Source organism: Stegodyphus dumicola, chromosome 2 (assembly GCF_044657685.1).
Source record: "Stegodyphus dumicola isolate Sdum_Otavi_A_Nest chromosome 2, ASM4465768v1".
Classification (NCBI taxonomy): Eukaryota; Metazoa; Arthropoda; class Arachnida; order Araneae; family Eresidae; genus Stegodyphus; species Stegodyphus dumicola.
Window position 1 is genome coordinate 105,044,434 of NC_140769.1, and position 13,282 is coordinate 105,057,715.

The window sequence follows — 13,282 nt, forward strand, 5'->3', positions numbered from 1 at the left end:
TTTATTAAGCATTGACTATATTTCATTTATTTGTTTAGCCCACCAGCGGCCAAGTGGTAAAGACGCTGAACACTGGTAGTTTGGTCCGAGGTTCGAATCTCACGAACGGGCTGGCTGCATGGGCGTTTTCGTGGTTTTCCCCATGTAACGTGTATACGAGCCAGTTACCCTTAGAAAGTCCTCCATGAAGGCATCCCTCCCTTTAGGCAGATAGCCCTCGTGTGCTTTGCCATAATTAAATAATCCAATCCATTTATTTGTTCATATATACACACACAAATATATCTATATGTAAGATATAACAAAATATGATGGCTGCTTTAAAAATAATCGGCGACCTCAGAGTTAACTATTCTGGATTTGGTGCTCTTCCCCTAAATTCATCTATTCTCCCAAATTCAGATCCTTCTATGTTATATAACAACCTTAGATTAACCAATCATAGCTTGTCTGTACAATTGCATCTACTTTGGTATAAATACCGCTGGCAAGAAAGTGCATTGTTCTTTTCCTAGCTCCGGCCACACTATCAACACTATGCTACTTTGCATGTCTTTCTCTTATTCTAAAATGACGTCATATCCCCGTTAGTCTGTGTATATAAGAAATTATTGTAATTCATTACGATTGGATAAATATCTACTAAGATGGTTTTATATGCATGAAAATAAAGATTAGGACTTCTTCAAAATTCATTTGTGTCGTGGTCATCTGTTCGTGTTTCACGATTATGCATTAAAAATATCACATATACGTATGTAAGAAAAATAAAGAATATATAAAACATTAAATTAGCAACATAAATTTCCCTTCTCTAGTCTAAAAATAGTAACCTCTCTCTGCACTGCATCATTTCAAGACTATTCTATGTTATATGATTCTTATATAATTATGATGGTTTAAATGGAACTAAAACTCAACCAGCCAATAGTAATTTTACAGCAATATTTACTGTCTAATCAAAATGCTTTGAAAACCAAAACTAACTCAGTCTGACTTGTTATTTCATCCTGAACATTACGCAGCTTTACCTTAGCTGCACTGTTGTCTGTCTGCTGCTGCTTTCTTACTACAAAGTTATCAAAAATGTAAGCCTTTTGAAACAGTCACATTTAATGTGCTGATTTGTGTGTAGCTGAAAATAAAACTGAAGATTTAATTTGTCTTCCTCCTCCTTCTCTTCAGTTACTTCTGACTTTGTTTTTATTACAGATATATATATTATTATTATTCCATATGAAGGGAGGGTTGCTGCATTGAGACAGCATTCAGAATTTTCAGATAAAGTATTATAATTAAATAATTTAAGATGTTTCATCAGCTAATTTTAGATGAATGGAAATGCAGTAATTTTCCTGGGAAGGAGGATTCAATTGAATCTAATCTACCTGCTCTTGATAATGTTGAATCAGATTTTGATTGTAATCCTTTTCTTATTTAATGTATTTTTATAGGTTTCTGTTCCTTTCAGAATTTCTTCTGCCTCAGATACACTTAGTTGATGGGCCCCCCCCCCAGTTTTATTGGGAGATTTTAGAATTTTGCTAGTTCGGGATTTCATGTCTGTGTCGATTTGGTTCTAGATTTCTTATTGTGTATAATTAATTTTTAGCAGCATATTGTACAGAAATAATATTGGAATATTTTTGTTTTTAAAAAAATTTTCTAATACTGTAATATATATATATATATGTGTGTGTAATGAAAAAGCAAATGAATGCAAACTGATAATTATTGATGGCATAGAATGTAGAATGTTGAACCCGTAATAAACAGCATACTGGCAAACGAGGCAGATTAAATCTTCATTTTTATTTCAGTAAATATTTTGTGGCCACAAACAACTCAGCACACTAGTTGTGCTTATTTCAAAATGGTTACATTTTTTGATAGATTTACAATAAGAAGAAAGCAATAGTCGGTAGTCCAGCTAGAAGTGTGGACAGCAAGTGTGTTGTGTTCAAGAGGAAATCTCAATTCAGACTGAGTTAGTTTGGGTTCTTAATGCATTTCGATTGTATTATTAATACTGCTGTAAAATTATTATTGGCTGTTTTAGTTCCATTTACATCACCAACGTTATGCAAGATGTGGATTAGACTCGAAATGATGCAGTGCAAAAAGAGAGTACTATTTTTAGAATAAAGAAGCATAAGCTTCAAAGAGCTATTGCTAATTTATTTTATAATTTATCTTTTACATATTTTTTTTAGTTTTCTTTCATATTTCTATTCTCCCCTTTTAATACAAATTTCATGAATATATAAAAGAAAATTTCGGTTTTATATTGATAGCAACAGTTTTCACAAGTCTTTCAAACAAGTCTTTTAAGACAACTATTGTAAAATGTTAAATAAATGTGTTTATGATTATGATAAAGCAAATATCTTCCAGAACTGTGAACTTTTCCAGTTTTCTCCCCTTGAAAAATGTTACGACACTCTTTACAATATTTTTACACAAAAATGAACGTGCAGACTTTCAAAATTTCAGTAGAATTTTCAATTAGCATTGATTGTTAAAAATCATATCTACAAGATGTTATTATTTTAAAAAATTATAGATCAAAATTTAATGGGCCCCCTCCCAAAAGAATTGTTAATTCCCTTGTTTTTGCTAATGCTTTAATGTTTTCAGTTAATCTTCGGATTATGGTAACTTGGCGATTTTGGGGGGAAAATTTGCAACCAACCCTGCTACAGCAACCCGCTAGTTTTGTTTTGGACGCCATTTTGTTTACACGAAGTAAAGGCATGTTTTTTTTTTTTTTTTTTTTTTTTTTTACTCAACATTTTTTCCAACAATCTACTAGCTGAATTACGCTTATGCTAGAACTTTTATGGAACAAAAGTGCTTAGAAGATTAGGTGCGAAATTGGGAGAAAGTGCAGAATCGCCCACTGCTTGCCGCGTTTTTAAGAATTGCACATACTCGGTATCATCCATGTATACGTCGACCTATTTTCACTTAAAAAAAATCCCAGAATTGCACAAAAATAGCATTGCGCACACTCTTGACTTTATCCATGTACACTGCTAAAGTCCTACTAGTAACTTTTATCGCCCTACCAAAATGTTGCCTAACTACCTGCTACCATATTCCAAAGATTAGCCATGTTTTCTTCAAAAAAATTTTTTTTATCTTTGAAGGAGGGATATGCAACTCTGAATTATACTTTAAATTAATTATATCCCTTTTATTCCTCTTTTTAGTCTGTGCCCTTCCTCCTCTCTGTTCTAAAAATAGTAATAATTTTTTAAAAAACTGTGTCATATCTGAAAACTAATTCATCATAATGCCATCTTAACCTTCTGCATTGCATCTGGTTCTTAGCCAGTCATATTAATGAAAAATCTTACTGTAATACCGTGGTAATCCAACATTCTCTTTCTTTCTCTATGCTTGCTAGCTAAAGGTCTTGCTTGGTTTTTCTATTAAAAATGTAGTGCATCATGATCAAAATTGTGGGCTGCAAATTGACCCCATTGTGAAGTGCCATGAAAGTAATTAACAGGGAATAAAGATATGTTTGGATTATCAAGTAATTCTGAAGTTCTTCAAAGCCTCCCGCCATCATCTACTATGTAATCAAAATTTTAAAGATTCCACTCGCAGCTGCAGAATAATTGAAGTCTTCACTAGTCGAGCACTCATCTAATATCAAATTAACTGCAACGAACTAAATTATTTCATCACCTATATATGTTACCATATTTGCAGAACAAGAGTATACATAATAAGTGTACTGTTTATTGATGCAATATTATAATGTATAATCTACTTAATCCCCAATTAAATTAAATTTATTACTCTAATTATTTGTATCCAGTTCTCCCTCAAAATTTTTCTGCTGATGCCCATGTCATTTATGAAAAATTAATTTCAGTGATTAGAAAACCTTTTACGTGTATATTATACTAGCCTGTATGCTAAATGAAAGTTAGTATGGAGAAATAAAAGGAAATTATACAGCACTAACAACAAAATATTCAAGATATTGAAAAACAGACCGCATAATTTTTACAGCATTTATACTCTGAAGTTGATATAGTCTGTCTCGTTCGGATTCATGTTGGTGTTCCACTTGTACATATACAGTCAAAAGTCTTTAATCCGGAATGATCTATAATCCGGACCTCAAAGCTACAAACTTTCTGTGCATGCGTCAACGCATGCACATAATACCTTAAGCCTTTAACTGTCAAGTTATTTTGATGATTTGGGTACACAAATTGTCAAATTTTTTTATTGCAAAAACCAAATGTTTAGTACAAAATAAAATATACTTAAGTAGTTAAAAATTGATATTTTGACGTACATGGGTAAAATTTTTAAAGTTTTGTAGCCACTGCATATTTTCTTTGAGGCAGCTGTCACTCAACATGGCAGTTGCAAAGTTCTCTTCTAGTGGAGCATTATTTTCTAAAAATAAAAATAATTAACTATTTTCTAAAACATAAATAAATATAAGTGAATACCTATTAGTAGTTCAGTAATTCAGTCTTATGTGATACAACTGGAAACACTTTTCCAAGCACAAACCAACTCCACAATCACTACACCAGAATAGTGATTCCTTCGTTATGTTTTCCCCATTTTTATCCTTTTTCAAATAATACACTTTGCACTGTCTTGTAGGCTCATGTTTTGCAGGAATAGGAGGAAAATGGGATATAAAATGTCGTTCAGTAAGACGGGCAGGGTTATCTATTGTAGGTGGTCTGCCAACATTCTTTTGTCCAGAAGCTGCATCATCATATTTATGTAAAAGCTCTTCTACAACTTGGATTCGAAATTCTAAAAATGTAATACGTTTCCCAACTACATTTTTATAGAGCAAATATGAGTTCCAGAGTACCTTGTCTAGTAAATGTAAAAATATCTTTTTATGATATTTTATTATTATAAAAGGATAATTCTTATCCTTTTATAATTTATTAATTTTTATAATATTTTACTAAATGTTCTCAGATTGTTGGATGAAAGGATATTTCCTGATCACAGCGATCTACACCACCCATAGTTAGACCGTAATTAGAAACAATCTTCAGCTTGAGTATATCTCCATTTTTTATTTTTGAGGCTGACCATGGAAGTATCATGAATACTGCTCATCAAACACACATCCTTCATCTTCGGTTAAAGAATCTAAATCATCTATATAATGTTTCAAAGAACTGGACGTTATTTTACAACAAAAAGATCCCATGCACTTTGAACCAAATAACCTCTAACCCTTGAAATCTTCAGTAAAGTGCTGTCATCTATTGAACTGAGCGCACATTAACTTTTCCCGAGATACAGTCGGGTTTGACAAAGAGATGAAGCCGAAATAAACGTCTCCCGATATATATTTGGGTATAACAATACGATGCACTCAAAAAAAAAAATTACCCCGAGTAATACTCGAGCATGACATTTTTTATCTCGGGCTAAAAGGTTAAGGCATGCACATATGCATGTCTATGCATGTGCATAATACGTTTATGCATGCACGTTTAATGTATAATGGACGGTATAAGCTAAGCTAAAATTATCTAATTATCTATTTCAGTTAATGTTGCAGATTGTGTTGTTCCTTAATCTTCTAATTGGATCCGGCTTATTATTTTTTGCAGACTGTTAGAGCAATATTATAAAAGTAAGCTTGAACTTTCGATTATGTCTAAAAGAATTTCTGATTTTGGAGCTACCAAAGGATCTACAAAGTGAAAGCATGTTTCAGTGTCCATCAAACAAAAAGTGGAATAGCTGCAAAAAATGGATAAAGGCATATCCTTTGATCCTCTAATCATTCCGAAATATATTTATCAATTTCACGCTGCTCTGCGGGGGGTGGGGACGACGCGGCGCGTAATGAACTGGAAGTTGATCTGTCAGCACTATCCTTATCTTCAGGGCAGATGCTTTTATTTTATTTGGCTTATAATTCTTTACTAAATGTAGTATTTCATCTCGATGTACTCTGTCTTTGATATGATTTAAATCAAATTCCTCATCATTATAAATATCACGAATACACATGAAATAGTTTTCTGGTTGCAATTTTCTAATTTCGACTATGCGTAATGTATGCTTTACGCATGCGCACATTGAAAAAAATGTTTAATAAAATAAACAAATAAATATAAAGCTTATTTTTTTAAATTTTGATACCCTTTAGATCATAATTGCTCTTTATTTCATAAATTATGGTTTCATATTTTTAATTTTATAATTTCTGCATGCCATCTTACCAGATTTAAACTGATGATCTATAATCCGGAATCGCCGAAGTTCCCGACGAGTCCGGATTAAAGACTTTTGACTGTATTTCATTATCTAATATTTTTCTTTTGAAACTCTTTATTGGATTTCATATTATCATGTAATTCAGTACCTGGATATTTGGAATCACTTTTAAGACTAAGTAATCTTTTAGTGTTGAGACTGGTAATCAATTTCTAAAGCTTTCAGATATGTAATTATTAAGAACCTGATTATTTATTATGTTGTTCAGTGTCTGTGAATTGCATTTTTTTAAAATATTTGGTATTTTTAATTTTTTTTTTTTTTTTTTTTTTCCAGATAAGTAATAAACTCAGCAGAAAAATAAAGGAATATGTTTCAGTTGTTGAAAAAAACAAACAGTATATAGAAAGTGTTTTCAGTGCACAGAAGTTCCTTTTTGACCTTACAAATTCTGCTTGCTGCCATATCAACCCTGAATTATTAAGGTAAGTTTTCATTTGCTTTTGGAAAGGTACAAGTCCAAAAGGTACAAGTACAGTCAAAGCTGCCATAAAATATTTCAATGAACTAAAAGTTTGATTCTGATAAACAAAAAACGGATTAACTTATAAAATAGTGTAAAAATAAACTAATAAGTAACAAAAAAACTTATTAATATTGTCATTTATCAGAAAGTGAATAATAAAGCTAATTTAAAAAATAATAATATTAAGATTTAATTACAGTAATTACCATGTCCAGTCAGCCCACCAGCAGCCGAGCGGTAAAGTCGCTGAACACTGGTAGTTCGGTCTGAGGTTCGAATCCCGCGAACGGACTGGCAGCATGGGTGTTTCAGTGGTTTTCCTAATGTGTAACATGTATACGAGCTAGTTCCCTTAGAAAGTCCTCCATGAAGGCATCAGATAGCCCTAGTGTGCTTTGCCGTAATCTCAATAAACCAAACCATGTCCAGTCCTTAAATTTGCTGTGTGTTCTCTAATTTCACTGGACATTAATAATTTTACATGATTAATTAATTAGCATATGTGTCATGGTTCTAATCCCTCCCTTGAAAATATGTCTTTCTCTAAAGTATGTGTTTATAATTATGAATAATTATTTTATCTATAATAATATAAAAAACTAAAAATCAGTAACAAAAAATTGTGAATTTATCTTTAACATAACTTTTGAGTAAAAAATAATCTGCAATTTTCTGCTGGTATGCTGTAGGAAAATTTTTTTTTCCAAAAATTGAGAAGACATCATCACTTTTACTTCAGCATTTTATGTGAATAAAAACTTACTTCTGTTGCAGTTTTCCAGAAGAAATGTTGTTTTGGAACATTTCTTCCTGTTCTGGAACATTATAAATTTGATTTAAGTATAAAAAAGCTATCCAAAATGTTTGGTAAATTTGTTGGCATTTGTTTGAAATGTATGGCTAGATATGGACAGATTTTAGCCTGTTTGAAGAATGAATAATTTCAATGCGTCTTTGACATCATTAGGCTGTACCTTCTTAAACATTTTCCTCTTCTCAAATCTTTTTCCAAAAGCAGAAATTATAGGGTTTTGATTTTTCCATGTGATATGCACTGTAGATTTGAATCCCGTATTTTAAAATTTATTTGGCTACATTTTTTCTGTGTTTTGGAACAGTATTCATTTTATTTTCAGTGCAGAATGCTCTGCTTTTTTAGATGTTTGTATGGATGAATTTTTGACACAGGCAAGTTTCAGTAATGCATGGTGCAGATAGATGAGCCAAACAATATGTGAAATTTTGCCTCATTAGAAAAGATGAAAAAGGAAGAAAATTTCATTGCTTCTGTATCTAATCCGATGTCCAATAAGATTGCATTCATTTCCTCAAGGTATGTCTGGTTGCAAATTACGAATTCGATAATCGTTATGAAAAATGGGTACTTGTGTAATTAGCACAATCAACTTTTTTCACAAATACAACCAGCAGTTTGGGTGATATTTTACAGAAGAAAAAAAAATATATTCCCTTAAGAATTTAACAAAATTATTTATTACACACATAATATTTTATTTCAAGTATCTGGCAATAACTAATGTAACCTACTTACTGACAAGCTTTTATTAGTTTTGTTCAGGTTGAAATTTCATAGTGATCAATTTTAAAAATATATTCAAAGCAGTTGCAGTTATTCTGTTCTTGTAGAAATTTCATTACAATGTCTTCCATTGAAAACAAGTTCTACAAGCATACGTTTTATATTGTCTGTACAGTACATACATGTGCTGCCCATTTCCCTTAGTGATAGGCGAGCCAGCTGCCATTGCCTTCATTGGCATATAGATAAGACAAAAAATATTACAATTTGTCGATAAAAACCATTAGAATAAAACAAATATGAAAATGGTGACAGTTGTTAATATTGGAGAATTGTTAAGAGCATGATTGCCACAGTTAAGCATATTCGGAAATTTTGGTGACTTTTACCCAAAATTTAAGCATTAAGCTGCAATTATGATGGTTGTATTTATATGTAACCACTGTTTAGAATATAATAAGCATTTAGGTTAGTTTTTGGTATTACATTACACACATGCAAATACCAAAAAATATCTCAGAGAATGCAAAACCCTCCATTCAGAAGACAGAGCCTGGAAAGCATATACACTTCACCAAAATAAATTAATAAGGATAAAAAAAGTCCATTCCTTTACAGACAAATAACCTGTGCAGCCGATGCTCATTAGGTCTATTCTCTACTTCCTCTTTCCTTTGAAAGCAAGTATTTTAAAATTTCCATCATGGAATGAGCCTCAAATGGAACTCAATCAGAGGACTTGGATGAGATCAGACAGCTCAAGCATAGGAAAAGGTGGAGGTAAAAGAAAGTGACATAAAATTGTTTTGCTCTATTCTCACATGGATGTATCCTAACTCTCAAACATGGATGATTTTGAGAATTATTAGTTTTTTCACTTACAAAAATTCTAGAAAAATATAAAAAACACACAAAACATTTTGGTAAAATATATCCATAAAATTCATTATATTTAATTTTCACTCCTCTGGATTGTCACTATAATCATATAAAATAACATTAAGTGCATAGAAATTGGCAAGATCAAAAAGTTAATTCAGTTATCTTGGGGGTTTGTTATAAGCCATGTTTACTGAACTAAGATTTTACTATAATAGGTTAACTACATCTTCCCTAATAAAACTCTATGCTGAGAAATATTTTTGATGGAAACTTGTCAAAGATGAAGCTTATAGTACCAAATTTGCAATTTTCATTGTACAGAGAATAGCTATTTAAAGAACCAATCAAATCCAGATAAAATTGATCATGGTGTTTGCAGTGCCATTGGTTTATTTTATGAACAGTATCTGAACCAGAATGGCAGTTAGTTTGAACATTTGCAGTAATTTATAACTATTTAGTTGTTGCAAATGAAATGCCCACTTTTAAAAGCAGTTGAAAAAGAAAAGAATAAGCAGAGAAATGATGCATGTTTGATTAAATTCATCTGCAGCAGCATCAATGCATTATTACCTAGATATGGCAAGGTCATTTATATTTTGTAGAAATCAGTGCTTGTGAAAGTGATGAAGTTTTGCACTGCATGGCATATTGATGATTTCTTAGCAAAGTATTTGATGACCGAGAAATGGCTGAAATGCTAGAAAAGATGGTAACTTGACCGGGGAAATATCATGAGAATATGGAAAATGAAGTGCAATTTCATATTTGAAATTGTTGGTTGCTGATTTGATGTATGATTAACACTGCTGTAAATGGGCATCATGCAAAAGCAACAGAACTATATACACAAGTGCTGATTGCTCAAGACACTATTTATCATATAAAATTTTATCTAAAAAAGTATTATAGTGACTACAGCATGGTAAAAAATTTATCCAATATTTAGAGTCAGTTATGTAGAATAACTGTTCAGAACAAAATAAATGGTATGTACTAGATGGTATAAAACTAAAGTGGTTATGAAGCTAGTAATATAAGCAAACGAAGCTAAAATTATGTTGTTTCGTACATTGCCAGCTACTTTTAGGCGAAGCATTCTATAGAATGCTGGATTTCAAACTTTGCTGCTAGCATGTATATTTGTGTGTATGCATGTTTTGAGTAATAAGGCCAGTGTTACTGTAATATTATGTAGTAGAATTCTGATGATCTCTGAGCACTTATCCACAAATGCCGTAATCCATGCTAAATGGTAACAATTTCACTTTTCAAAAAATTCTGCGCATGACAAATTTAATAATTTTTTTCCTTATGTAGAAATGAAGATAATTTTTTTAACAACTATGCATTATGTTATTGTATTTATAGCATAAGTTGATTGAAAAAGAAAATTTATTTCATTCTTGAAGTTAGTAATTCTACACACCTATTATTTTGTGAATGCTTTCTTTAACCCTTTGACGCACAGTGGTCACGCCCTGAAACCAGCAAACTTCGAATTTTTTTCTCCTCTTCCTACTGAAATTTTTGAGTAAAAATTAATTGATTACTGATCTTTTACCTCTAAATGACAAAAAATGACTGCAGATTCATACATGTTTTAGGCCTTAGTACTTCAAATCGGATGCCTTTTAAAATTTGTTTTCAATGAGACAAAATAACTTTCTTTTATTAATATAAACAACTTTAAATTTCAAAAGTTATTCATCGCACATCATGATTTCTATCATCAACAATAAAAAATAGCAATAATTAAACTGCATATATATAAAAAAAAAAAAAAACTGTATGTGTATGGCATTTGCTTTGTGGTTTCAGGGCGCAACCACTGCACCACTAGGGCATTGTGTCACAATGGCGTTTGCTTGCTTCTCAAATAGGAATGTTTATTTTTACCCAGATATAGATAAGGGGTTTTGAAATGACAGAGTTATTTTATTACTAAACAATACATGCACCTGCCCAGTAAAAAGCTCTTTTCCAGAGACTTCTCTCTGACCTCAACGCACTTGCTCCCCAAGCTAGTGTTGTGATTTTATAAATTATTTCATGTGGTTTAAATTTAATGTAAATATACTTTGCTATAATTAAAACTAGAAATTGCATAAAGTTTTATTTAAATTAAAAATATTTTCTGAATATTTTGGGACGAAGTACGAATAAAATAAGTATGAATGCAAAACGAATGATCCGTACCAAAGCCAAAAAGACCAAGCCTACCCCCATTAACATTAAAAAAAAACACAAATTTCATGTGCCAGATGAAAAGAAACTAAATAACGCTGGACATGTATACCAGTAAAATTTAGATCCAGGCAATGTACATTTTGTTGCAGAAGAAAGAAATCTCATAGAAGAAGATACATGTGCGAAACGTGCAACCTGGGTCTATGCATGTACCAAGAAGAATAAACATGCTTTGAAGAGTGTCACAAAAAATATTTGCTCTTTGAAATTAAAAAAAAAAAAAAAAAAAAAAAAAAAAACCTCTTTTTTTTTTTTATCCTTATTTTACTGAGTTTTTTTAATCCATTTAGCCAAACTTCCTTATTATGTAGATATTTATATTTTCACTGCTATAGAAAAATTATATAAATGTTTATTTTTTAATTTTTCCTGACGATTTACTTTGTAAAATAATGTAAAAAAATTATATATTATGAAATTCCTACATGCATTTTTTTAAAATTCGTAAATTTCGTCATTTATTGGAAACTCGCATGGAGGAAGCTAAGTTTTTTTTCCCTACTACCTAGGTAAGTTTAAAAGTCCTGGTCGCACGGTGGTTTCACAGTGTGACCACCACTCGCAGAACAATGGGCAAGAGTAGATTTTTTTTAATTCATATATTATTTGTCTCTAGGATCATAATATTCAATTTCTAGTTTTTAGTTAAAAAATTATAAAAATAATATTGTGCGCGTCAAAGGGTTAATAGTAAACATGGATCGCAAATATTTTGCTTTTGATAAACCTGTACTTTTGGATGCCTATTCCTTTGTCTCTAAATTTATACAGTTAATTATTTTAAAATTATGCTACATGTGCCAAGAATTCATTTGTCCACTGCTTTTCATTATGTTTCATTTAGACTTAGCTGTACCTTGTGGCTAGTTTATTTACATAAATTCAAAATTAAATTCTTTATAGTGTTCAGTTGCTCATGTACAGAACATAATGGCAGAATTAGCATAGGAATTCAATTCTTGGAAATACTTACTTCTGTAGTTTCTTTAAACAGTGTATTTATTTATCTAGTCTCTTGTTTGAAAGCATAAACTTTTATTTTGAAATTAGTTTATATAAGAAGTTAAGATCTAGTGGTTTTTTTTTTTTTTTTTTTTTTTCTTTCTTTCTTTTCTTTTCTCCAAAAAACTTTTCTTTGCTAATCAAAAAGTCCCTATTTTATATCTCTGCTATGCTTTCCCCTTGAACTATATTTTTGTATGCAAACATGTTTAAATAATTTACTAATTCAGTCACTAATTTACTTAATCACTTAATTAATTAATTATTAAGGATTATTATCTTTTAGTTAATTATTTATATGCAAACAATGCAGATTTGATCTATATATTAGAAATGGGAAATGTAAACAAAACTTGGAAAGTTATGATTTGTCATTAACAAAATTCACTAATTCACGCAACCCTTCATCCCATGGTGTCTTGCTTATCAGAATTCTACCGCATTTAATATTTTTAGCCCAGAAGGGTTATTGGTCTCAAACCACGATTTTGCATCGAATCACCATAAATGCACCATTTTACTTTTCATTCAAGTCTCTTGCCATTCAGCAAAATATAAGATATCAAAGCTATTAATTTCATTTTGTCATTTTGTTGTGTTTCACTTTTCAAATTGTTGCTGTCAAATATTATCGCCCTGTATTATATTTAAAGAAATTAAATAATGAAGAATCTGCATAAATGTATGTATGTATGTTTCTCATATTGTGATAAAATAACTATACCTAAAACCATCAAATTTTGAATAACGTAATCCTCCACCGAATATGGGCATCTGGAAGCCCAAATTTGGGATTTGATTTGTTATCTATTTCATATTTTGTAAAGCATTTATGAGTTTTTGATTAAGAA

General features: G+C 31.0%; 1 protein-coding gene across 1 annotated transcript in view; it reads left to right on the plus strand.

The window, feature by feature from the left end:
- Nucleotides 1-13,282, plus strand: part of LOC118204979 (VWFA and cache domain-containing protein 1) — a 117,764-nt gene that overhangs the window by 25,008 nt on the left and 79,474 nt on the right. Inside the window, exon 3 of the mRNA XM_085810981.1 lies at nucleotides 6,568-6,716. Within this exon, the coding sequence (XP_085667107.1) occupies nucleotides 6,568-6,716 (149 nt within the window). The remainder of the gene's footprint in view (nucleotides 1-6,567; nucleotides 6,717-13,282) is intronic.